At 45.2% G+C, this 25632-nt stretch overlaps 1 protein-coding gene and 2 non-coding genes across 3 annotated transcripts in view; all 3 read right to left on the bottom strand.

The window, feature by feature from the left end:
* IRAK2 (interleukin 1 receptor associated kinase 2) overlaps nt 1–20961 on the bottom strand; it is a 52711-nt gene extending 31750 nt beyond the window's left edge. The window contains exons 1-2 of the mRNA XM_016209935.2: nt 20829–20961; nt 10412–10594 (exon numbers count right to left, since the gene is read on the bottom strand). Coding sequence (XP_016065421.2) covers nt 10412–10594; nt 20829–20922 — 277 coding nt within the window. The 5' untranslated portion in view covers nt 20923–20961. The remainder of the gene's footprint in view (nt 1–10411; nt 10595–20828) is intronic.
* Nucleotides 10165–10302, bottom strand: LOC148091443 (U4 spliceosomal RNA). The gene has a single exon (XR_015715734.1). It is a non-coding gene; the product is annotated as a U4 spliceosomal RNA (small nuclear RNA).
* Nucleotides 17786–17892, bottom strand: LOC148091444 (U6 spliceosomal RNA). The gene has a single exon (XR_015715727.1). It is a non-coding gene; the product is annotated as a U6 spliceosomal RNA (small nuclear RNA).
* Nucleotides 20962–25632: the final 4671 nt, after the last annotated feature.

Below are 25632 nucleotides of genomic sequence, written 5' to 3' on the forward strand. Positions count from 1 at the left end.
AGCACAAAAAGGTCTCCGGTTTGATTCCCAGTCAGGGCACACACCCAGGTTGCAGGTTCGACATCCGATTGGGATGCATATGGGGCGCAACCAACCGACGTTCCTCACATCAATGGTTCTCTCTCTTTTTTTTTTTTTTAAATATATCTTTATTGATTTCAGAGCAAGGAAAGGAGAGGGAGAGAGAGAGAGAGAGAGACACATCAATGATGAGAGAGTCATTGATCAAGCCCTCAACCCGGGCATGTGCCCTGACCAGGAATCAAACCCCAATCGCCTGGATCCTAGGTCGACGCTCAACCACTGAGCCACGCCAGGCTGGGCTGGTTCTCTCTCTCTTTCTCTCCCTTCCTCTCTCTCTAAAATCAGTAAGAGCATGTCCTCGGGGGAAGATTAAAAAATAAATAAATAAATAGAACCGAGGCCCTGGCCAGGTAGCTCAGTTGGTTAGAGCGCCGTCCCAATACACCAAGGTTGCGGGTTCGATCCCCAGTCAGGGCACATACAAGAAGCAACCAATGAATGCATAAATGAGTGAAGCAACCAATTGATGTTTCTCTCCCTCTCTCTTCCTCTCTCTTTCCTACTCTCTAAAATCAATCAATACTTTTTTTTTTAAAAAAAGAGTAGAACCTAGAGTAAGTGTAGGGAAGCTCCCATTTCCAGATCCAGCCTCTAAAATTCCTAAAGTGCCCAAGAGCAAACTTCTTAATCCTCTGAGCTTCATTTGTATTTTCTGTGGAGCCAGAATAAAAATACAGGACTACCCCAGGACTTAGTAGGACAAGATATGTAAAGCAGCTGGCCCAAGACCAGGGTACAAACTATACCAACGGTCATCCTCTGTCCTCTCCCCCTGCCCAAATGGCACAGAAAAAGAACCTCTGATCCCCATGTTACGGTCTTTAAGGGAAGCATTTGGGGTGGACCCCCAGGGATAGGGAGGGGATGCCAGTGATGAAAGTAACAGCTTTGGTGGCTGCGGGTGCTGACTGGTTGCCTATCAGTTCTCAGACCAAGTACATCAGAGTCTGGATGTTTCTGAAAGTTCCCTAGATAATGAGGGTTGATTTTCAGGTACCAGGGGACAGAGGCATCTCTATGTGCCCACTTTGAGGTTCACAAGAGGTGACGGGCCTGACTTCTGTTCCTCTCTGCTTTGTATTTTCAGGATATCTCACACTCTCTAAGGAGCATGAGTCACACCGCAGAGCTGAATGAACTCACAGCAAAGCACGCCAGCAGGCTGCCAACCAGTTATGCAGGCCACAGTCAGGCTTGCTGGCACGGTAACCTTTCTAAGTCTCATCTGGCAAATGAGACAAGGAACTGTACCCGGACCCGAGAGGTGCCATGATGAAATAAGGAAGTGCTCCACTGTTACAAGCTGCTGGTCTTTCTTACCATTGTTATCATGATCATCCCATTGTTATCATGACTCTAGGTCAGGCTTTGTCCTAACGCTTTCCTATACACATGGCCTATTTAATTCAGGTAACAGCTCTGGGGAAAAGGCCCAATTGCTCTCTCTGCTTTATACCTCAATAAGCTGAAACCTTATTTATATTTAAATATTTATATATTAATATTAATATTAATAAATAAATTTATATATTAAATTTAGCTGAATCCTAAATTTATATTTAAATTTACTTATTTATATTTTGTTTACTTATACCCCACTTCCTTCAGTTGAAAGGTTTATGCATGGTGGGCCCTTGGCAGAGGGGTCTGGGGTCTCCTCCCCGGCTGCCTAGGAACATTTAACACAGTAGCAAATCCAAGTCACACACACGTGAGCAGAGGGGACTGTAGCTGCTGACAAGTCTTTCCTCTGTGGGCACATTCTGGAAATCCCCCCCATCCTTCACAGCCCTCAAGTTAAACAGTGATGTAATATTTATACTTTTTTTTTTTATTCTTCAGCTGACTCAGATGGTTGAAATGAATCCCTTCTAGAACAAATGAAAGTGATTCAGCCATAACTAAAGAACCCTGGTGCTTGTTAGTACGACATAACTTTCTAGGCCCTTTCTTTTCTTTTCCTAATCCCTGGGTTTGACCTTCCTAGGCATCTAAAGTCTCCACCACCACACACTCACCCCCTACTCAAAATTACCAACTCAAACTAAACACAAAATTAGGCAAATCTGAGGGCATGACTTGTTTTCCTAATCACTCTCTCGAGCTCTGGTTCTCCAATGGACCAGTACTTCAACAGCTGCTAAAATGACTCATCCTTCCCCATTCACTCATTTGTCGTGTTAGGGACGGCGGATGTCATTAGTTATCAAAACTGACATGACCCTGACATTAAGCTAGCTAAACAAGAGATATCTAATTATAAACTGGAATGGGTTCTATGCAGAAAACAAACTTGAGAAGAAAGGGGTACCTGACAGACTTACATATTATAGGTTGGCCATGGAAAAAGCCTTCTGTGGACAGCTATCATTTAACCATAGATCCAAACGATGAAAAAGATTCATTACGGCAAGAATGCAAGGGAGTTGGGGAGGGAGCAGCATTCTAAGGAAAGGGAATAGCATATGCAAAGGTCCTGAGGCAGAAAAACAGCTTGGTGTATCCCCTCAAATGAAGGATGACCCTAGTGGCTGAGTTGAATGAATGAGAGGGAAAGTGGCAGGTATAAGGTGAAAGAGCTGGGCAAGGATTAGACCATGGAGACTTTGTAGGCCATGGTTAGGTAGAACCTTATCATAATCCCCCTTGAATTGAGGTAACCTGTAGCCGAGACAGTGCTTACCAAATAGTCATTTGCTCCCTCTCATAACCCAGCCTCCCTTGTAATTAGACTGGGGTCATGTGACTGGTTCTGGCCAATGGATTTTAAGTGGAAATGCTATAGTCACTTCTAGATAAAGCAATTAATAGCTAGTGAGCCTCTTTCATCTGTCCCTTCCCCTGCCACAGTGACCCTGGAAGCCATTTGTTCCAGATGGCATTGCCAGCAACAAGGATGCATGAGGCAGCACTGGACTTGGAGAAATCAATCTTTGTTGTATTGAACAACTAAGATCTCAGGGTTTATTTCTCTGTGACTGCAACATAACCTAGCCTATCCTGATTAATGGATAATCTTAATATGTGTCTAAAACTTGCAACCCAGAGGAGTCTAGTTACAAAAGCTTAGCACAGAGTAGGAGTTCAGTAAATGACAGTGCCTTTCCCTCCAGCTCTTACCTTTCCTCTCTAAAACATTGGGGACTGGTTTAGATGTAGTGCACATACCCCTCTGTTCATTCTCACACTACCCCCAAGAAACCCATAGTGATTAGAGCCTCACTCTTTTCCAATGGAATAACTAATGAGTGGAAGGAAAATCAGGGGACCTGTCCTGGGCCACAGAGCAATAACTTTAGAAAAACCTCACCATCTCTTACGTTTTGAAGCTTCCCAGTTTACAAAAAAAGGCTAATATCTATATCTATTTTTCAGAGGGGGAGGTGAAACTTGATGCCATCTAGTGACCTACCCCAGTAGAAGTCAAGGTCAAATGAACCTGAGTTCCCTCTCTGGCCCATTACTTACTAGCTATGTGGCTTTGGGCATGTTACTCAACCTCTGAGCCTCAGTTTCCTCATCTATAAAATGGAGATAACAAGATTTGTGAGATAAGATGCTTGCCTGGCATATATTAGATGCTAAATCCAAGTTATGACTAGAACCCAGATACACTGACTCCTAACCTGGCAGGTCTTGGCCCAACACAGTGCTACCTCCAGTGGGAAGTCCCTAGTGGCCTTAGGGTCTGATTCCTATCCATGTTTTATTGTTCCCTGGTAGTTGGAAAGGGGCAGATGTTGGAAAAGCTTCTAAGGGAGCAAACACAGGAGCCCTGTCTGGCCCTTGCAACAGTTCAGCCTCTTCAGGACAGAAAGAGTTTATCTCTGTTTCACTTTAGGCAGCAGCCAAAAATTCCCCACTCAATGAGAACTCAGCTCCAAGAGGGAAATGACTTTGGATGAAGTGCCAAACCAAAAGTTAGAAACTGTCAAGGCTGCACAACCAAGAAAAGACTACATAAAAATTGAGAAACTTAAGACTCCCAGGAGGATGGTAGCAGTAGATGAGAAGATAAACCTCGGTGACCTCCCAAATCCTTTCAGATTCCAGAAGCTCCTGGCTCTCCTACTCAGCTGATACCTGGAGCCACCCAAGCCCCCATTCCACACAGTGGCCAGTATAACAGGATACTCCCCAGGTACAAGCCCTCCAAAATCTTCCCTCGGCTCCTGGTGAAAGCAAACTGGACCACAGCCTGTGCAACTCTGGGAGGCCTGACCCTGCCCTCTCCCAGTCTCAGCCCACCACACTCCTGTTGTCCTCTAGCTGAGGGAGGCCTCCATGACCTCTCTTTGGGTCCTTAAACATGCTCCTTCCTACCACCAGGCCTTTGCACATGCTGTCCCCTTTGCCTAGAAATGCCTATGCTGTACCTCACTTTGGCTGGGCCCACTCATCCTTTGAATGGAGACTTCAGTTTCACTTCTTCAGGGAAGCTTCCCCTGATGAGATCAAATCTTCCCCTCTCCCCCTCTCCTACCTATCTGCCCACCCAACCTACACTTGTGCTTTGGGCACCCACAATGCGGTGAGTTATGTGTCCCCCTGTCATCACCCACACTGGACTGCAAGCTCCCTGAGGTCTGGGACCTCGTCTGTGTTTTCATTGCTGTGTTCCCAGTGCCCAGCACATAGCAGACACTTGATAAGTACTTCTTTAGTTCATGACTGAGTCACTTGCCCAGCTCTGTGTATCTAACTCCCCATGCGGAGGAAGGAGAGAGGGTTTCACCTCCCAGGTGAGGCACACCTGGTTTCTAGCCTCCATCCTCAGACCTAGAGGCATCTGATCCCAACCATCAACAGGCTCAGCTCCTAGGCCTGCCTTCGGTAGCATTTAACTGGCTCCATAGCTCAGCAGTGAAGGTAGATAAACTGTCTTTAGCTGGAGGCCACAGCTCTGACACTTTGGCCTCTCCCTTGATTCCAGCTCCTAAGCCCCAGATGATGACAGAGGCTCTGAAGCCTGGCAGTCTGGGAAAGTCCCTTTTAGGGTTAGGACTCTCTTCACTTCCCACTTCAGATGAGGCCACAGAGAATAATGAACCGGGGGAACACTCCTCCCAATGCCTATCCCCTCCCCAAACCCCCAATACGGAGCCAGAAGTTAGAGAAGCAATGGTTCTTAAACCTTCATCTACATCAGAGCCAGCAGCACCCCTGGAGGTTCTGAATCAGCAGATGAGGTGAATTTGCATTTCTAACAAGTTCCCAGGTACTGCTGATGACTAGAAATCTGGGAAACACACCTACAGAATCACTGGTTTCCTGAGAACAAGGGGCTGGCCAGATGGACCAAGCAAAGGACTTACTCCCCTAGCAGAAGGGACCTTTTACAATTCCTTTCAGACAGACTTGTCAACTACTTTAACAAGTACTACAGGGTGTTTCTCATTTCAAATGAGAGTTTTAATTGACTTCCTGTTCAGATTCCAGCACTGAAAGTGCAGACTGCGCATCACCCACAGATGCAGGGTCATGAGCTAAAAGGAAGGAACTGATGAGGACTCCAGACCTGTATCCTTGGGGAAAGGGTGAGCATGTTTTCTCTGTGGGAAGACAGGTGTATGTGAATATCTGGGTGGCCCAAGGGGGAAGATTGTAGGGAGACTGCTACCCCTCCAGTATTTATTACCTTCTCTTCTAGAGTAATAGAAGCTTTAGTTGTGCACATAACCTCCCAGCTGAAGATTGCATTTACCAGCCTCCCTTGCAACTAGGTGTGATCATGTAACTAGGTCCTGGCAAATGACTTGTAAAGGGAAGTTAGGTGTGCAGCTTCCCGGCTAGAATGTGCACGTGGAGGGCACCAGGTAGTAATCTCAAGTATGAGCTGGCAGCCAGGTGTCCAAGATGGCAGAGCAATGAAAAAGCTAGAACCTGATCCTCTGCATCACTGAACTGCCCTATTGAGGCAGGTTAGTAAGAAGCTAGGAAAGTTCCTGGGCAAGAAAAATGAGGAAACTGTGACAGATAGCTGAACAAACTGACTGAGCAATTTATAGCCAGATACAAAAGGCCACCAGGGTGGAAAGCCCCAGGTGCCTAAAAACAGGCAAAACTGGTGCCGGACCTTGCCCTCATGGTGGCCCTTCCTCCTGCCACATCACTGGTCATGTGGTTTAGGCCTCCTGACCTTTCCTCCCTAGAGATAACATCTAGGCCTCAGTTCTATTTCAGCTCCAAGCCCCAAAAAGCAGCAAAACCAGGAAGGCAATACTAGGACCAACTGAAATGACTAATAACCCCCTGCCCTGGTGCTGACCAATCAGTGGAGACCATGACCCTGAAAGCACAGACCTGGAAAAGCTGATGAATATTCTATTGAGATCCTTCCCTAAGACCTCCCTTAAACACCCAGGCTTTAAAAATCTCAAGAGTCCCAGACTGCTCTCTCCCTCCCAGGAGCAAGCCCACGCCCTTCCCTTCCTCCTCTATATCCCCCAGAGGTGTGCATCTCCTAAACTCTAAGGAACCCCATGAGACCGAAGACCAGGGGAGCAGCGGGCAGTGGCAGCTCATCCCTGGCTAACCCCCTGAACCTGTCTCCAAGGCCCCCTTTTCTCTGACTTTCCAGTGAGCTAACAGCAGCCCCACCTCGGTTCGTTTCTTTCCTATAACATTTCTAGAGAGCCAAAGCAGCCCCACCTAGCCTCCTGTTGCTTCTTCTTTCCTAAGCCCTTCCTTGTTTCACTGTCCCAACTTTAATAAATGTACTCTCAAAATCACCTGGACTCAAGTGTTGCAAAATCCTTCCTGCACAGTCAAGAATCTGTATGCACTACAGGCTGGCCAGAGGCAGACCCGATCCAGCCGCCTGGTCTCTTTTCCGTAACACAGGAGAGAAAAATGAACTGTCTGTCTTATGTAAGTCACTGTAGTCTGCCCTTAGTAACAGCGTGAACCTAGAATGCTAATACAGGAGACCACCAGGAAATGGCCACAAGAATAAAACAGGGTTGACACTGGCAGGCAGATTTGCTAGACGATGGACCAGGTAGCTGGGTAATAAGCCTTCTGTACTAATTCTAATTCTTAGGACATTTAATGTTTGACAAAGTGAGTAACAATGGTCTTGGCAATTAAGGCCAAGAAAATATCAAGGAACAGAGACCCACATGCCAGCTCTTCACACAATCAGACCAGCAACCACACGCAGTACAAGATTTCAAAAGACTTGATGCCTGTGTGGTCCCCAACAGCTACCACACATCACCTTTCAGTTCAGGCCCAACCTTCAGGAGGTCTCTGATAATACAAATAATATGACCTGGAGCCTTAGTTCTCTGAGGAAGCCACTTTAGCTCTAGGACTTGGGGGGGGGGGGGGTTGCCAAACACCATTTTACTCAAATCTATGTAAAGCCCTTAAGTGGTAGACAGAAGTCAGGTTCTCAAACTGCCTGAGGCAGCTGAGCAAGCTCATAAACTATCTTCAACCAGCACATGCAAAATAAGGTTTAATTAATGCTACTGTTACCGGAAAGGGGACCTGGCCCCTGCTGGTAGTGTTTGGGTTCTTGACTCCCTGTGGGAAATATTTTATAACACCAGTCCAGGTGAATTTTTAAAGGACATTTATTGAAGCTGGGGACAGTGAAACAAGAAAGGGCCTAGATTAACAGAAGAACTTGGTGGGGAAATGAGCCTAGGCTGATCTGCTTTGACTCACCAAGAAATCAGAGAAAATGGGGCCTTGGGAACAGGTTCAGGGGGTTTGTCCAGGATGAACCGCCACTGCCTATTGTTGCCCAGGTTGTGAGGTGCATGCCTGTGGGGAAAGAAGTGGGTGGGGACATGCTCCTGGGAGGGAGAGAGTATTCTCTGGTTGGGGAGAAATGCTAACCATTTACTCTTTAAAAAAAACAAAATATATACATATACATACACATATTTACTTATTTATTTATTTATTTATTTGCCCTGGCCAGTTTGGCTCAGTGGTTAGAGTGTCAGCCCTTGGACTGAAGGGTCCCAGGTTTGATTCCAGCCAAGGGCATGTACCTCGGCTGCAGGCTTGCTCCCGGCCCTGGTCCAGGCGAGTGCGAGAGGCAACCAATCGATGTGTCTTTCTCACATAGATGTTTCTCTCTCTCTCTCCCTTCTACTCTCTCTGAAAAGCAATGGAAAAAATACCCTCAGCTGAGGATTAAAATAAATAAATATATATATATATACACACATATACATATGGTTACTAAGGGCAGACTACAGTGATTTACATAAGACAGGGTCCTTTTTTATTGATTTTCGGAGAGAGAGAGAAAGGGAGAGGGAGAGAGAAACATCAATGTGATTGGCTGCCTCCTGCACACCCCCTATTGGGGATCCGTTATAGAAAAGTAAGAAGCTAGGAAAATTTCAGGATAAGTGGAATAGGGAAACTGAGACATAATTAAACAGCAGTTTGTGGCTACCTAGTAAATCCTATCTTCCCTAAACCAAGGACACGTAAGAGCAAATGGTTTTCACTTCTCCCCAACTAGAGGGTAAATAGCTAAATCACCCAACTCCTGGAGACAGATAACAAAAATCCAGTTAAGTGCCATTTGCCAACCCCACCCAAGGACTGACAAATTAAAAGAATAAATCTCATTTTGGTATATCAGCGTAAAGGTGATGAATATTCTACTGATCTGCCCCTAAGACCTCCCCTAAACACCCAGACTTTAAAACCCCAGAAAATGAACGTCCCCAATGTGCTCTCCCTCCAGGGAGCCCAGACCCCATGAGACTTGCAACCAAATGAGCAATGGGCAGCGTCAGCCTGTCCAGGGTGAACCCCCTGAACCATCCTCCAAGGCTCCCTTTTCTCTGACTTCCCAGTGACCCAGAGCAGCCCAGCCTGGGCCCTCCCATTGCTTCTTCTAATCTAAGCCCCTCCTTGTTTCACTGCCCTAAGTATATTTTTGCTGCCGTTAATAAATTCTTGCTTTCTTTTCTACACTTTGTCTCTTGATTGAAATCTTTCCCTCAAGAAGACAAGAACTTCCCGGCCTGGCTCAGCGGTTGAGCATCAACCTAGGATCCAGGCGATTCCCAGTCAAGGCAAATTCCTCGGGCAATTTGAATTCCCAGTAGGGGGCTTGCAGGAGGCAGCCGATCAATGACTCTCTCATCACTGATGTTTCCATCTCTCTCTCTCTCCTTTCCTCTCTCTGAAATCAATAAAGAAATATTTTTTTTAAAAAAACAAGACAAGAACTGAGGTCTCCTCATCTCTCACCGGTAACAGATCAGGCCAATCCGGGCATGTGCCCTGATCTGGAATCAAACTGGTGACCTTCTGGTGCATGGGGGGACACACTGAGCCACACCAGCCAGGGCCAAACCATTTACTCTGAACTGCCATTGGTTTAGGGAAGATAGGATTTACTAGATGGCTACAAACTGCTTGGTATCTACATTTTTCTCGGTGGCTACAAGCTGCTGTTTATCTGTCTTGATTTCCCTCTTCCACTTGCCAAGGAATTTTCCTAGCTTCTTACTATCCTGCCTCACTACAATTAGGGAAGGGAAACTTGCTTTGACCAGTTGAAATACAGGAACTTAAAATGCTTCACACAACCCCTCAAGATTCACCTTCAAAAAGTGACAAATTTATAGCACTTTTTTATTCTGGAGGGGGAAAAAGATACAGAAAGGGGAAGTGTCTTGCCTAAGGACTCAAAGCAATGGTAAAAACACAACCAAACTCCCAAAACAAAAGAACAGCCAGGGTATTTGTGGATGTGGAAATAGGCTTTAATCTCTTTTCCTCGGGCAATTTGAATCAGCAAGGCTAAGGGGAAGAGAAAGAGGCTTGGGGAGCAAAGGTAGGTTCTCACAGCCCTGAGAGGACAGAGGCATGTGGAACAGGAAAGCAGGGGTCTGAGTAAAGTTCTACGCAAAAAGAGAAGTGGACAGGCAAAATGTCAGTGTTTCCTCAAAGCCCAAACTCTGTGTTCTTTGACGTTCCCATGAGAAAAGCGAAGAGTAAGGGCTCTGGATCCAGACAGCCTGGGTGTGACCTCCATCTCCACCCGTGACCAGAGATAACCCCTGTGACTAATTTCTTAGCTGGATGGTAAACTCTTCCATTTAAAAATTTTTAAATTGTCATTGCCAACTATGTTTCAAGTTGTCCTAGCAGGGTATTGGGAAAAGTTTTCAATCAGCAATAATTGTGCCTCAGATAAATAGAGCGTTGGTTATGATGCTGCCACTGAGCGAAGCTCATTCAATTTTTTTTAAGATTCAAAAAGGTTTTAAGGCCAGACAGTGCGTGCAGCTCCTGCTGACACATGCTGGAGGGTCAGCCGTGCGGGGCCACCTTGGTTACTTACAGTTCAGGATGATCTGGGCGGCGCGGTAGAGCTCCAGGTGGCACAAAAGGTCCAGCAGCTGCTGGACGGTGGCCTGCCGCATCCCCCACCACCACAACAGCTCCCGGGTGATGCTCACGCCCTGCACTCGCTCCATGGACTTGATCTTCCGCAGCTGGGTCAGGTCTGTGATCACATAGGAGGCTAGAAGGCAAGTGAGAGGGTCTGTTTAGTGTTAGAGAAGCAGTCCCTCCATGAGAGGGTCAGCGTGCTAGCCGGACTTTGTCCATAATATTTTCCCCATCGGCCCCCCTACCATACCTGAAATTCCACCATCAGCTGGGGTCCACAGGCAGTGCAAGATATAATGCTGATTCCATTTAGTGCCCACGGGGACCAGCACATTACCACTTGAACTTAAACAGCAACTTCGTTGCAACACAAGACTTTGAAGACAGACCGCTGGATGTGAGGGTCAGGGGCCTTGAGCTTTAGCTGCTTATTTGCTCTGGGCAAGTCACTTTCCCCATGGGGCCTGTTTCCTCTACTGTAACAGCGGGGCAACAACTTTGCCCGTCTCCCCTTGTAGAACAGAAGCCCTTTATAGTTTATGTGTTCTGTTCACTATTAGACCCCCCAGAACAGAGAACAGTGCCTGGCACGGAGTGGTGGCAGGGCCAGGACTTGGGCAGGGGAGGTACCTAAAGGGAAAAAATTTGAAGGGCTCATTCTTAGGGCCAATCATGCACTTGAGACAGGCTAGAAAGCCAGAACAAGTTGAATAGGAAAACTGCCAAGAAGTTTCCAGCCAGCTAGTAAATCGCAATTAAAGTAAATGGTTCCCACTTCTCCTCCCCAACCAGAGGGTAAATAGCTTAAATCACCCTATTCTGGGAAATAGATAACAGAAAATTCAGTTAGTGCCATTTGTGCCAACCACGCCCAAGGATGGATGGAAGTCTGGGAAATAAATCTCATTTTGGTGCATTAGCATAAAGCTGATGAATATTCTATTGAGATCCTCCCCTAAACTCCCAGCCTTGAGGGTTCAAGACAAAGGACCTAGCATGCTTTCCCTCTAGGGAGCACCCCTGTACCTTTCCCTTTCCCCCCTTCTCCCCCCACCAGGCGCATTACCCTTCCTTTCTCTCTCCTAAGCTCCCAAGGGCCCTTCTTTTGCTTTGTAACTTGTTTCCTGAGCCTACGCAGTCCAGCAGGCTCACTTCTACTCCTCTGTAACTTTCTAGATAAACTTCTTCTGTTTTTCTTTTTTTTCATATGTCTTTATTGATTTCAGAGAGAAGGAGGGAGAGGGAGAGGGAGAGACAGAAACATCAACAATGAGAGTCACTGATGGGCTGCCTCCTGCACGCCCCCGACTGGGGATCGAGCCTGCAACCCAGGCATGTGCCCTGACTGGGAACTGAACCTCGATCTCCTGGATCCTAGGTCGATGCTCCACCGCTGAGCCACGCCAGCTGGGCTAGATAAACTTCTTATAATTTTAGTTCCTGGCTCTGAATTCTTTCTTTGCTGAACTCAAGAACCGAGGTCGAACTTCACCAGCAACAACTGGTGCCATTTCGCTGCCAACATCACTGGTAACGCTTGCTGCACCTGAAGAGTAGCTGCTTCCTTATGCCTCCTTAAATTTTACCGTGAGCATCTCATTCTCACCCCTTAAGTCCCAGCCCTGGCAGGGGAAATGTGAATGACTGAATGAATGAGTCAGCCCACCATGGCCCACCATCCTCACAGGACTGTTAGAAGAATCGAGAGTGCCTGTGATCTAAAAGCATGTTGCCAACTCTGAAGCACTGTACAAAATTTGCCGGGGACTACCATCGGCAATAATTAAAGTAATGCATTCCTTTTCATTTTTTATAATAAAGTTCATGGTTATTCACTGAAGAAAACTTGGGAAATACGGGGGGAAAACTAACAAAAAAAGTTACATAGCATCCTATTAGGGCACTCTCCCTTCTGAACCCCACCCTCATACACACACACATAGGTGTGGTTCTGTAAGACTGTAAGATTTTGCAGCCTGCTCTTATTTAACTTTATTCCATAGCGTCTTCCCAGTTGTTACAAGCTCTTCATAAATGGCTTTTTGAATGGTCACAAAGTATTCCGCTGAGTTTACTGAAGAGAGAAAGGCATTTTATTTAACTAGAAACAAAATAATCGCCCTTCAGTTCTAGGGTTTCAGAAATCACAGAGCAAGAATCTACGTGAAGCCCAGCCAGGTGTGGCTCAGCGGTTGAGCATCGACCTAGGATCTAGGAGATCGAGGTTCCATTCCTGGTCAGGGCACATGCCCGGGTTGTGGACTCAATCCCCAGTGAGGGGGCGTGCAGAAGGCAGCTGACCAATGACTCTTTCATCACTGATGTTTCTATCTCTCTCTCTCCCTCTTCCTTCCTCTCTCTGAAGTCGATAAAGATATATGAAAAAAAAAAAGAAGAAAAAAAAAAATCTACATGAACATCAAGTCATTCATTCATTCATTCATTCATTCATTCAACAAAATATGATTGAGCACTACTGTGCTCCAGGTCCGAGAAAAGCTCTAGAGATCCTGTGATGGGTACGCCAGAGCACATGGAGCTTTTCTGTTTGAAAAATACAAACATAAGCAAACTGAGTGAGGAAGGGGAGACAAAAGATGAAGCCCAGAAAAACATAACTAAGGGTCTTGAACTCTGGACTAGGGGTTTGGACCTGATGCTAACAGCCACGGATACCATGTTAGACCTCAGAGCCAGGAAGGGCATGATCATGTTGCACAATCTCCTCTCCTCTGAAGGAATGTGAAAGGTTGTGACAGCTTCCTGCACACAGAACGCCTCCATAAAAGCGCCCTGTTAGGATGGAAAGTTCCTTGAATTACAACTTTAGTCACTGGAAACCCCAGGCCAGATTCCAGGACAGTAGGAAGTGATGTCAGCAGGGTCAGGGGCTGCTTCCAGCTGCAGAGAGAAAAGAGCAGAGGGAAGCTACTGTTCACACCTCTCTGGGCGCAGCATGATTTCATGAGAAAATAGAACCACAGGGCTGCCCCTGGAACTCCGCAGCTGTGAGAACTCAAACATGGCCCTTAGCCTCTGTGGGCTGCATTTCCTCACAGGCAACACAGAAGAAAAAGGAATTAAACTTTAAGGTGCCTTATAGTTTGGACATTTTAACTCCGTGAAAGTGATGTATCTTAAGGTTTTGACCTAGCAGCACCTAACCACACCTTTAAAACGCGGTCCAAACAAGACATGGATCTTGGGGGGATAAGGGAATTGCCGAGGGCTCTGTTCCACCCATGCCTCTTTTCTCCATACACACAGATAACAGAACATTTGGAAAATGGGAGAAAATCAAAGTCCCCATGATGTCCCACTAGGAAGATCCTAAGAAAAGCACTGCTTACACTTTTGCTTCTAATCTTCCAGAGTTTCCTATAAATATAAAAATATGTGCTTACGTCAGCAGGACAGTACAATGGCGGCCCAGGCCCAGACTTTGGATTCGGAGGCCTTGGTTCAAATCCTATCTCTGCTACTTACTTGCTATGTGCTTGGGGAAGGCCCTCCGCCTCTCCCTGTGCCTCAGTTTCCTCATCTGCGAATGAGGCTGCCTCAGAGGCTGTTGAGAGGATTAGGTTATAAGTACAGAAACACTTGGAACAGTGGTTGGCACATGATGAATGAGGCATGAATGTTATCTGTAATTGTTAAACCATCTACACTCTGTGAAAACCTGTTTTTATCCCCGCCGATTAACACCATGTAGAGACCATCCGTCCAGGTCTGAGTTCCAGAATCCTGCAGGAGTTTTACCTGATGTGGTAGAAAAGCTTGCCCTTCTTCAAAGCCCTCTGGAGCAGACCTGGCACAGCCTCCTGAAATGACACAACTAGGCTCAAATGCCCCTTGTCTGGTTGAGAGAAGGGGAAAGTGCTAAGGACTTTCCCCACCATCATGTCCCCTAAGCCTCTCAGCAACTCATCCCCATTTTACAGATGAGAAAACTAAAGGCTGAGAGAGACAGTCACTTGCCTGAAGTCACACAGCTGGGCAGGGACAAAGCAGGGCTGCACACAAAGGCTGGTACATGCATGAGTGAGAGAGATGGGGAGGGGTCCAACAAAGGAAGCCTGCCCCTGGGTCCCTCAAGATACAACCGGGGTGGGTGAAGTTGTAAAAAGCCTGTTTTCTTCCAAGGGCAAACATGGATACAGCTGCAAAAACAGGGAAATGTACAGGAGGCAACCATGTTCTCTACCAAGAACTGTCAAATCCAAAAAGCATGCATATTTGTGGCTGTGTGGTTTTGAGTCACTTAAAGGATCTTCCCACACCCATGCCCCAGGACCACAATCAGCCCTAAGGGACTTATCTCTTCTAAAATGATTTGCAGCCCTGGCTGGGTGGCTCAGTTGGTTGGAGCATCGTCCCATGTAATGAAAGGTTGCAGGTTCTATTCCTGGTCAGGGCATATACCCAGGTTCGATCCAGGTCAGGGCATGATTGGAAGGCAATTGATGCATGTTTCTCTCTTACGTTAATGTCTCTCTTCCTCTCTCTCCCATCCTCTTTAAAATAAATAAAAACATATCCTCAGGTGAGGATTAAAAAGAAATTTTTAAAAAATAAAAAGCACCAACCAATTGAGCTACTCCGGTACGGCAATTAAGGGTTTTAAAATGAGATTGTCCTGGGTTATATGAGTGGGCCCAATGTAATCACAAGGGTCCTTCTCCCTCTCCCCTTTTTATTGAATTTATTGGGGCGACACTGGTTAACAAAATTATACAGGTACAAGGGTCCTTCTAAGAGGGAAGCAGGAGTGCCAGATTCAGAGAAGATAAGAAGACAGAAGCAGAGGTCAGAGAGAGACCTGACAATGCTATGCCGTTGGCTTTGAAGGAAGGGGCCACGAGCCATGGGATGCAGGCAGCCTCTAGAAGTTAGTAAAGGCAAAGAAATGGATTCTTCCCCAGAGCCTCCAGAAAGAACACAGCCCTGCCAACCCCTTGGTTTTAGGACTTCTGACCTCCAGAATTGTAACATAATACATCTGTGCTGTTCTTAAACCATTAAATATATGGTAATTTGTTACAGTAGCAAGAGGAAACTAATAAAGGCCAGAAAGCCAGTCATGGGGAACTGAGCTGGAAGAATGTCCCAGACAGAGGCAACAAGTGCAGAGGCCTTGAGTCTGGACCAAGGTGGCCAGTGTGGCTGGAGCAGGGTGAACAACAGGGTGTGAGAGAAGAGGTCAGAATCTGTGGGGTCAGATTGTGTCAGACTGGGCAGGCCTGGTGAGGAGTATGGATTATATTCTAAACCACAATGACAAGCTTCTTAGGACTTTGAGCAATTCTGGTGTCTCCAGGTCCCAGAAAGTTAGAGGGAGTCCCCAAAGAGGATGTACAAAGGGCCAATATGCACATGAAAGATCAATATCATTAGTCATTGGGGAATACAAATCAAAACCACAGTGAGATACCACATCACAGCTGCTCCAATGGCTAGAATCAAAAAGACAGACAATAACAAGTGTTGGTGAAGATGTGAAGAAACTAACCCTCATACAATGCTGGTGGGAATGTAAAATGGTGCAGTCACTTTGGAAAACAGTCTGGTAGTTCCTCAAAATGTTAAACATAGAGCAACCCTATGACTCAGTAATTCCACTCCCAAGATATCTACCCAAGAGAAATGAAAACATATGTCCACACAGCCCAGATGGTGTGGCTCAGTGGTTGAACATCGACCTATGATCCAGGAGATCATGGTTCGATTCTGGGTCAGGGCACATGCCTGGGTTGCGGGCTCGACCCCCAGTGGGGGACATGCAGGAGGCAGCTGATCAATGATTCTCTCATCATTGATGTTTCTTTTTTTTTTTCTTTTATTTATTTATTTATATATATCTTTATTGATTTCAGAGAGAGGAAAGGCGAGGGAGAGAGAGAGACAGGAACATCAATGATGAGAGAGCCATTGATCAAGCCCACAACCCGGGCATGTGCCCTGACCGGAAATCGAATCCCGACCGCCTGGATCCTAGGTCGATGCTCAACCGCTGAGCCATGCCCGGCCGGGCTGATGTTTCTATCTTTCTCTCTCCCTTCCTCTCTGAAATCAATAAAAACATATTTAAAAAAAACATATGTCCACACAAAAACTTGCACATGAATGTGCACAAGAGCATCATTTACAATAGCCAAAAAGTGGAAAGCAGCCAAATGCCCATCAACTAATAACTGGGTAAATAAAATGCAGTATATCCATACCATGGAATATTATTCAGTAATAAAAAGAAATTAAACACTGATCACACTACACCATGATGCACCTTGAAAACATGCTAAATGATTGAAAGAAGCAAGTCACAAAGAACCCCATATTGTATGATCACATCTCTATATAATGTCCAGATTAGGCAATGCCTAAAGCAGGGAGAAACAAGAGCTATGTGTGGGAATGCAGGGATGACAAGGGGTACAGGGTTTCTATTGGGGGTGATTAAAATGTTCTAAGGCTGACTGTGGAGAGGGATACACAACTCTGCATATACTAAATGCCACCAAACTGCACATTTTTTTAATCTCCCACAATGATATTTATTACATTAACTTTTCTAGGAAAAATAAGTAATAAGATCAATAACCGAATTCACATTAACAAGGTTTCATGTTGATCCATCAACCAATTTGAAAAAAAAAAAAAAAGCCATATTGATCAAAGGGATTAAAAGTAAAAAGCACTTTTTCCTTGCTACATATAGTATTTTTTAACACAATGGCTCTAAAACTCCAAACAGATATTAGATGCAAAATCCAACTACAGGACTCTCATTTTAATTAAGACTACAACATGGACTTCTCTCTTAAAATTTTAAAGGTATTTTTATACAGTTACTTAAAAAACAAATACTTTAACTATTGGACTGAAACTGAAAATACATCTGTGAGAATTATACTCCACAGTAAATACTTTTGTACTGAATTCTCACGTCACTTAGAACCTTAACCTAGTCTAAGACATTTTTGAGATAACTTACAACTATCACTTTTTGGAAACATTTTTTGGTACTTCAGTCAAGTGCTGAGGAAATTTTATCCTAAAATCTAAGGGCTAGAGTTTTAACTTCAACACTCCCATCCTTGGGTAACACAATTATGAATACTCAGAAATCCAGATACCTCTGGTGGTGATTCATCAGCCTGTGGATCATCAACATTTCAGAGCTATGCCTGATAAGTGACATTTGAAAAAGACTAATATAGCAGTGGCAGAACTTACAGTCCTGAAACCATCTAAACTCACCTTTAGGTTTTATATTTACAGCACTGTCCAGGAGAAATTAAAGATGAACTGTACACATCATTTATTTTTTAATATTGAACGTTTCACAAGTTTGTGTGTCACCCTCACGGAAGGGCCATGCTAATCTTCTCTGTATTGTTCCAATTTTAGTGCATGCGCTGCTGAAGCGAGCCCTGGACTGTATGTACACTTTAAATGAGTGAATTGTATGGTATGTGAATTATACCTCAATAAAGCTGTTTTTTGTTGTTGTTGTTTTATCTTTATTGATTTCAGAGAGAGGAAAGGAGAGGGAGAGAGAGACAGACAGAAACATCAATGACGAGAGAGTCCTTAGGGATGGAGCCCGCAACCCGGGCATGTGCCCTGACCGGGAATTGAACCTCGATCTCCTGGATCCTAGGTCGATGCTCCACCGATGAGTCACGCCCGGCAGGGCAATAAAGCTGTTTTTAAAAAACCTCATAAGTGTGCCTTCTAAATTAATTTCCTAGAAATAGAAGTTGTTCTGGCATTCACAACTGAGGCCAACATGGAAAAAACTAGACGGAGTCTCTTACACAAAGTTTGTCCACTGCCCAGGAAACATTCAAAGCAGTTAAATCACAGATCACCCAAGCAAAGAAACACAGTGCAGTCTAGAAAGTCAGGCAGCAATAGGCATTCTCAGAGTTGCCCTGACAAGTGACCACAGACTGTCTCTAGGGAGAGGAGCAGGGAGGCTGAGGACCAGAAAGGAGAAAGATATTTACCTGCCTCTGTTACCTCTACCAGGTGTATTATTTACATAATCTAGCCTAGTGCATTTGTTACTTTTATCCATTACAAATAATCAGTAAAAGTACACACTGAAAATAAATCCATGTTGCTAAAGAATATTGCTTGGCAAGAAGAAATAGTTGTGATGTATTTTAAATTAAAAAAACACACAGACTATTACAATGTTCAAAATGATATGATTTTTGAAAAATGGTTACACATAAATAAATATGTTTAGAAAAAAGGCTAGAAGGCATAAAACACCTAACACTCTGGAGGCACATAGTAAGAAGCCAATGAATGTTTGCTACTGCTGTTGTTTTATTATTATTATTATTTTAATATATCTTTATTGATTTCAGAGAGAGGAAGGGAGAGAGAGAGACAGAAACATCAACAATGAGAGTCATTGACCGGCTGCCTCCTGCACGCCCCCTGACTGGGGATCGAGCCCGCAACCCGGGCATGTGCCCTGACCGGGAATCGAACTGTGATCTCATTGGATCCTAGGTCGACACTCAACCGCTGAGCCATGCCTGGCCGGGCTTATTATTATTATTGATAACCAATATTAAAAATGGTTATCCCTGAGTGGTGGAATTTGAACTGTTTGTTTCCCACAGTATTTTGCAACAAGCATTTATTATTTTTGTTACTGGTTTAAAACAGAGTCTCTGAATCTCAGCATTACTGACACTTTGGGCTGGATAATTCTTTTAAGACTTTAAAAAATTGATTTTTTAAAAAATGTTTTTATTGATTTTAGAGAGAGCAGAAGGCAGAGGGAGAAAGAGAAACATTAGTTGCCTCCTGTATACCCACTAAGCGGGGATTAAACCCTGAACCTGGGTATGTGCCCTGGTAGGGAATTAAACCACCAACTTTGTGGTGAACAGGGCAGAGCTCAACCAACTGAGCCACCCGGCCAGGGCTAAAAATTGATTTTGAGAGAGAAACATTGATGTGAGAGCAGAACATCGATTGGCTGCCTCCTGCACGCCCCCTACCAGAGATGGAGCCAAAACTCAGCAGGTGCCCTGGCGGGGAATCAAACCAGCGACGTTTCCTTGCGCAGGAAGACACCCAACCAACCGAGCCACACCTGCCAGGGTGGGCTGGATAATTCTTTAGGGAGGGGGCTGTGCACTGTAGGATGCTGAGCAACATCCCGGCCTCTACCCACTGCATCTCCCTTGTTTTGACAATCAAAAATGTCTCTAGACACTGGCAAATGTTCCTAGCGGGAAAAATCGCCCCTGACTGAGAACCACTAGGTTAAAGTATATATTATTTGCTCAAACTGGGTGAATAACGCATACATGTTCATCTCTCTCAACTGTATGTATACATATTATATGCTCTTGTAAAAGTGGTATATGGCATAATCTAAATTATAAAGAAAGGATAGATACCAATTTTAAAAATAAAATGGCATGACTGACACTAACTTAAAACATAAAACTAAAAATGATTATTATTAGCATTTCCTTACTACTTACAAGAATCTCTGACACTTAGGTGTCAGTTGTTTTTATACAATTTGTATTCCTTGGCTCTAGACAGGTCGCTCAGCTGGTTAGCGTGCCCCCCCCCCATACATCAAGGTTTTGGCACATACAAGAGGCAACCAATGAATGCGTAAATACGTGGAACGACAAATTCATGTTTCCCTCTCTTCCTCCCTTCCTCTCAATCTCTAAAGTCAATTTAAAAAAAATTTTTTTTTCATTCCTCAGTTTACAGATTAAGCAGCTGAGGCTCAGAGAGGTTAAGCAACTCACCCAACATCACCGGCTGGGATGGCGGACCTGGAATACAGACCACTACTTGGGAACCTGAGCCGCAGGCACAGCCCAGCCCTGAGCGCCAGCAGCGCCCGGCCGGCCGCCCGGCGCAAACCAGCGGACGCACCAAGGCGTCCCGGCGGCGGCGGGCAGGCGCTGCGCGCAAACACCATTCTGCCGCTCAGCCGGGCGCCCCTGGCAAGCGACTCTACCTCTCTAACTCCGCTTCCTCCTCTGTGAAGGGGGGTAAGAGAAATACGCGCTTTATAGGACTAGAGATAAAATGCTTACATCAGGGCCCAGCCCACGGGTAGCTTACTGAAGCCGCTCCCAGCTATTACTATAAGCTTAACTGTAAACAGCCGGTCCTTACTGAGCGACGGCAGAAATCTTTAAAGATCACAAAACGCCTTCCAGACGCTCGCACCGGCGTCCAGAGAGGGGGCGCACAGCGAGCGCGGGGTCCGGGCGGCAGCGCGCAGCGCCCCTCGGGCGAGGACCCGCTTCACCCGAGGCGAGGAGCGGGCTTGGAGACCCGCCCGGGGGGTTCGCTAAGGGGCCACTCACCGAAGTGCATCCAGTCCCACTCGCTGAGCGTGTCCATGTTGCGGCACAAGTCATCGAGGACCCAGGAGGGCAGCTGGTAGATGTAGCAGGTCATGGCGGGGCGGCCGCGCGGCGCAGAGGCTCCGGGAGACTGAGGCCGGCGCCGCCGGGACTCCGCTTCTCTACTCCGGGGCCCGCGGCCCCGCCTCCCGGGGAGTGGGCGGGGCCGGCGCTGCGCACCACCGCCCCCCAGCGGCGACGCGGGGAGCGACGCCGTCTGGCGGCTGGAACAGCTGCTGGGAAACCAGAAGGATAGGAGCTGGGAGGGCAAACTGAGGCCCCCGCGGACGGGAGGCCCAGCGAAGGCCGCCCCGGAATTCCGAGGCAGTCCTACGAGGCCTTCTGACTCCACTTCCAGTGTTTTTGGTGCTCTGCCACGAAAAATTCGTTCAACAAATATTCTGTTAATTACGCACTATATGACAGGCCCTGTTCTAGGTGTGGGAGGTAACATAAGTGGAGAAAACCTATAAAAGTCTTTGCTTTCACGGGGCTTACGCTCTAGATGGGGGTGGTGGAGAGGAAACTGCAATAACTAGTAAAAACACTAAGTTATGTAGTAGGTTAAAAGGTAGTAAGTGCTGTTGCCAAAACAAAAAAGGAAAATTGGCTAAGGGGAATTAGGAATTCAGAGCTATCGGGGAGGACTGGTCAAGATAGACTGTATCACAATAATGGCTAATTTTTATTGAGCATTCAATTAAAAAAAATTGTGTTTTTATTGATTTCAGAGAGAGAGGAAGGGAGAGGGAGAGATAGAAACATCAATGATGAGAGTCATTGATCAGCTGCCTCCTGCATCCCCTGGACTCCCCTACTGGGGACTGAGCCCTCAGCCCCCCGCATATGCCCTGATGGGGAGTCAAACCTTCGACCTCCTGGTTCATAGGTCAGTGCTCAACCGCTGAGCCATTCCAGCTGGCCCGTTTTTGCTATTGTGTTGTCACTCACCTATCTAGTACCAGGTATTTAGCATACATCATCTAGGACCCTCACAACTACCCTACAAAGTAGGTTTATCATTCCCATTCTACAGATGAGGAAATTGAGCCTCAAGTCAATTGTAACTTGGTCAGGCAAAATTGGCCAAGTGACAGGATTCAACCCGTCTGACTCCAAAGGAAGTGCTCTTTCAGCTCTATTATATTGCCTCACCATGAAAATTTTCCTACAATCCTGCACAGTTCATTTCTTCCCCTAACTAGCTATTTCCATGGCCAACATCCTCCCAACTAGTTAGAAACAGTTATTGAGACTGAATGCAATTAGTTACATAGTTATGTCATTTTGACTTGTTCACGTTTAATTTCCATGAAATGACAGTCAGTGGTTTGCAATCCCAGCTGCACATTAGAATTATCTGGGGTAATTTAAAAATTTTGTTGATTGATTTCTCGAGAGAGAGAGGAAGGGGGAGAGAGGAAAACATTGATTTGTTGTTCCACTTATTTATGCGTTCATTGGTTGATTCTTATTTTTTTTATTATGTTTTTATTGATTTCAGAATGAGGAAGGGAGAGGGAAAGAGGGAGAGAGGGAAAAACATCAATGATGAGAGAGAATCATTGATTGGCTGCCTCCTACACACCCCCTACTGGAGATTAAGCCACCAACCTGGGCATGTGCCCTGACCAGGAATTAAACTACTTCTTGGTTTGTAAGTCAACGCTCAACCACTGAGCCACACTGGCCAGGCCATTGGTTGATTCTTATATGTGCCCTGACCAGGGATCAAACCTGCAACCTTGGCGTGTTGGGTTGACACTCTAACCAAATGAGCTACTCACCCAAATGAACCTGTCTGGGGAAGTTTTAAAAATTATACATGCCCGGCCCTACCTCCAGAGATCCAGACTCAGTTGTTCTGGATTGGGGCTCAAGGTCTAGCGTTTTGAAAAGCTTTCAGGTAATTCTACTTATGTACAGGCAGAGTTGAGAAAGTGTTATATCAGGAAGTTGGGACATGAAGAAAGGCTGATGAAGGAATAACTGGGGGTGGGACAGGGGAATGAGTCACTGGGGAGAAAAAGGGACATCTGTAATATTTTGAACAAAAATAAAATTAAAATTAAAACGAGGGAATAACAATAATAAAGCTACTCTACGGACTTTGAAGATATTTTTTGTTTTCTAATAAAAAATATATTTATTGTTTTTTCTGCCAGTACATGATCATTTTCCAAAAAAAGAGAGGGAGTGAATTAAGAAAAAAGCCCACTCTTGTCTTTCTGGTGCCCAGTTCCCATCAAGGAGCCATCCAGGAGCCCACCCACAGATACCTCATTAGAACAGAAGATGCTCCCAGCCCAGCGGTGCGGGGCTCAGCTGTTGAGCGTGGACCTAGGATCCAGGTGATCGGGGTTCGATTCCCAGTCAGGGCACATGCCCGGGTTGTGGGCTTGATCAATGACTCTCTCATCATTGATGTTTCTATCTCTCTCTCTCCCTCTCCTTTCCTCTCTCTGAAATCAATAAAGATATATTTAAAAAAAAAAAAAAAAAGGATGCTCCCAGTGCTCTTATCACTCAGGAATTTGCAAGGGTTTTAGGAGTCCTATGCTGGGATATATAAACACATAGTCCCCCCAAAACACATACATACACTTTGAAAAATTATAAAGGCAGTGTTTATTTAAATACATTTCATTTTCAAAATTGAGCTATCAGCTATTAAAGTGTGTACACATTTATATATGTGTGTGCATGTATATGTTTTTTTTTCTGTTATCTCAGAAAGAGGGAAAGGGAGAGAGAGGGGGGGGGGGGAAGGAACATCTTCCATAGTCTCATTTCTGGGGGAACCACCATTATTAATAGTTTGGAGTATATACTTTCACATATTTTTAGGCCTATATAAAATTAATTTTTTTAAACATAAAAAGTTTAAACACATTACACTTTCTGTAAACTTACTTTAATCAATAATAAATAGCTCTTCATGTCAGTAAATAAACATCTACCTTTTCCTTCTTAGTGGTTTGTTTAGGAGTACCACACTTTATTTGGCCAATCTCCCATCAGTGTAAATTTATTTCCAGTATTGTGTTCTGCTTTCTGATCTACAGGACGTATAGGACAGTCCCAAAGTCTATCAAGGAAAATCATAAACCAATATTAGGAAAACTGCTGCCACAGGGGAATACCAGACCACCCTCAAAATTCCCCCAGTCCCTGTAGCTGCTTCAGGCCAGAGTAGGCTAGACCTACTAGAATAACTCTCACCTTAGTTCCCATCTATGCTTCTGAGGACTGGATAGCTACAGTAAGCATTCTCAACATGCTTGGGTTGGGCCTAAGGAAATGATCACTCTCTCCATGTGAAGGTCATTCCACGTCATTCCCTATCAAGCAAACTGCTGCTACACTATCCTTTACCTAATGAACTCTCCTTCAATTCATCTGAAAATAAAATGGTTCACTGGGATTTGCCCTGGATCTTTCAGTAGTCCTAGCTCTCATATTAGTATCTGTGGGCCCAGCCCCAGTCCTCTAGGACTCTTAAATTCTCCCAACTGAAACAAAATAATCTTTTGTGTTTTCTCCCTAAAGCCTAGGAAGAGAGTATATTGCCATCTGCTTGTATGTTAACCTGATGGATTATTTCCTGAGGTTTCATGTTCCAAATTCTGAAACAAGTTGTGTGGGTTTTTCTGTTATATATCCAGTGCAATTGCCCAATCCTTTTGATTACCACCACCAGTGTATCTAATTTTTCTGTGCTCTGCCAATGGATTACTGGGCATGTGTGGCGAGGGTGGGAGGAACCCCCATGAAAATATTTTGTTGGGGCAGGGAGTTTAGGCGTGCCAACAGAAAGGGGAAATAGTGAAGGGATATCAGGCAGCCCTGCAGCTAGCACAGAGTGGGGACTGAGGTGTAAGAATGCTAAGACACAGAAACCTAGTGTGAAAGTATCTGGGAAGTTCTCCGGTATTCCTGTGTCAAGAGTGCAAAACATTGATACCTATTTCATATCCTCGGTGCACTGATTTCCAGCCCAGTGCCCTGTCCTTTTATCACCTTTTCAATTTAAGTACTGGTGAAATGTTAATCACTTATCTTTTTTAAAAATAGATTCTTTTAGAACAGCTTTAGGTTTACAGCATGATGCAGAGGAAGGACCAGGAATATTCCATATACCTCTTGCCCACATACAGTCTCCCCTGTTATTAACATCCCCCACAGTGATACCTTTGTTGTAATTAATGAACCTACCTTGACACATCATTATCACCCAAAGTCCAGAGTTTACTCTGGGTGTTGTACATTCTATGGGCTTGGACAAATGTGTAATGTCATAGATCATGTAGTGTAGTATATGATACTATAGAAACACACAACAGTTTCACTGCCCTAAAAAATCCTGTGATCTGCCTATTCACCCCTCCCTCCCTCAAACCCTGGCACCCACTGATGGCTTTATTCCATAATTTTGCAGTTTCCAGAATATAGCTGGCATCATATAGTATGTGACTTTTTTAGATTGGCTTCTTTCACTTAGTAATAAGCATTTGTTTCCTCCATGTCTTTTCATGGTTGACAGCTCACTTCTTTTTAATGCTGAAGAATCCACTGTGTGCCCTGGCCGGGTTGCTCAGTTGGTCAGTTGGTTAGAGCGTAATCCCAATACGCCAAGGTGGTGGATTCAATCCCTGGTCAGGGCACATTCAAGAATCAACCAATGAATGCATAAATAAGTGGAAAACAAATCAATGTTTCTCTCTCTCTCCCTCTCTCCCCCCTCCTTCCTCTCTAAAATAATTTT

The sequence above is a fragment of the Miniopterus natalensis genome, chromosome 15, assembly GCF_054644295.1.
Source record: "Miniopterus natalensis isolate mMinNat1 chromosome 15, mMinNat1.hap1, whole genome shotgun sequence".
Classification (NCBI taxonomy): domain Eukaryota; kingdom Metazoa; phylum Chordata; class Mammalia; order Chiroptera; family Miniopteridae; genus Miniopterus; species Miniopterus natalensis.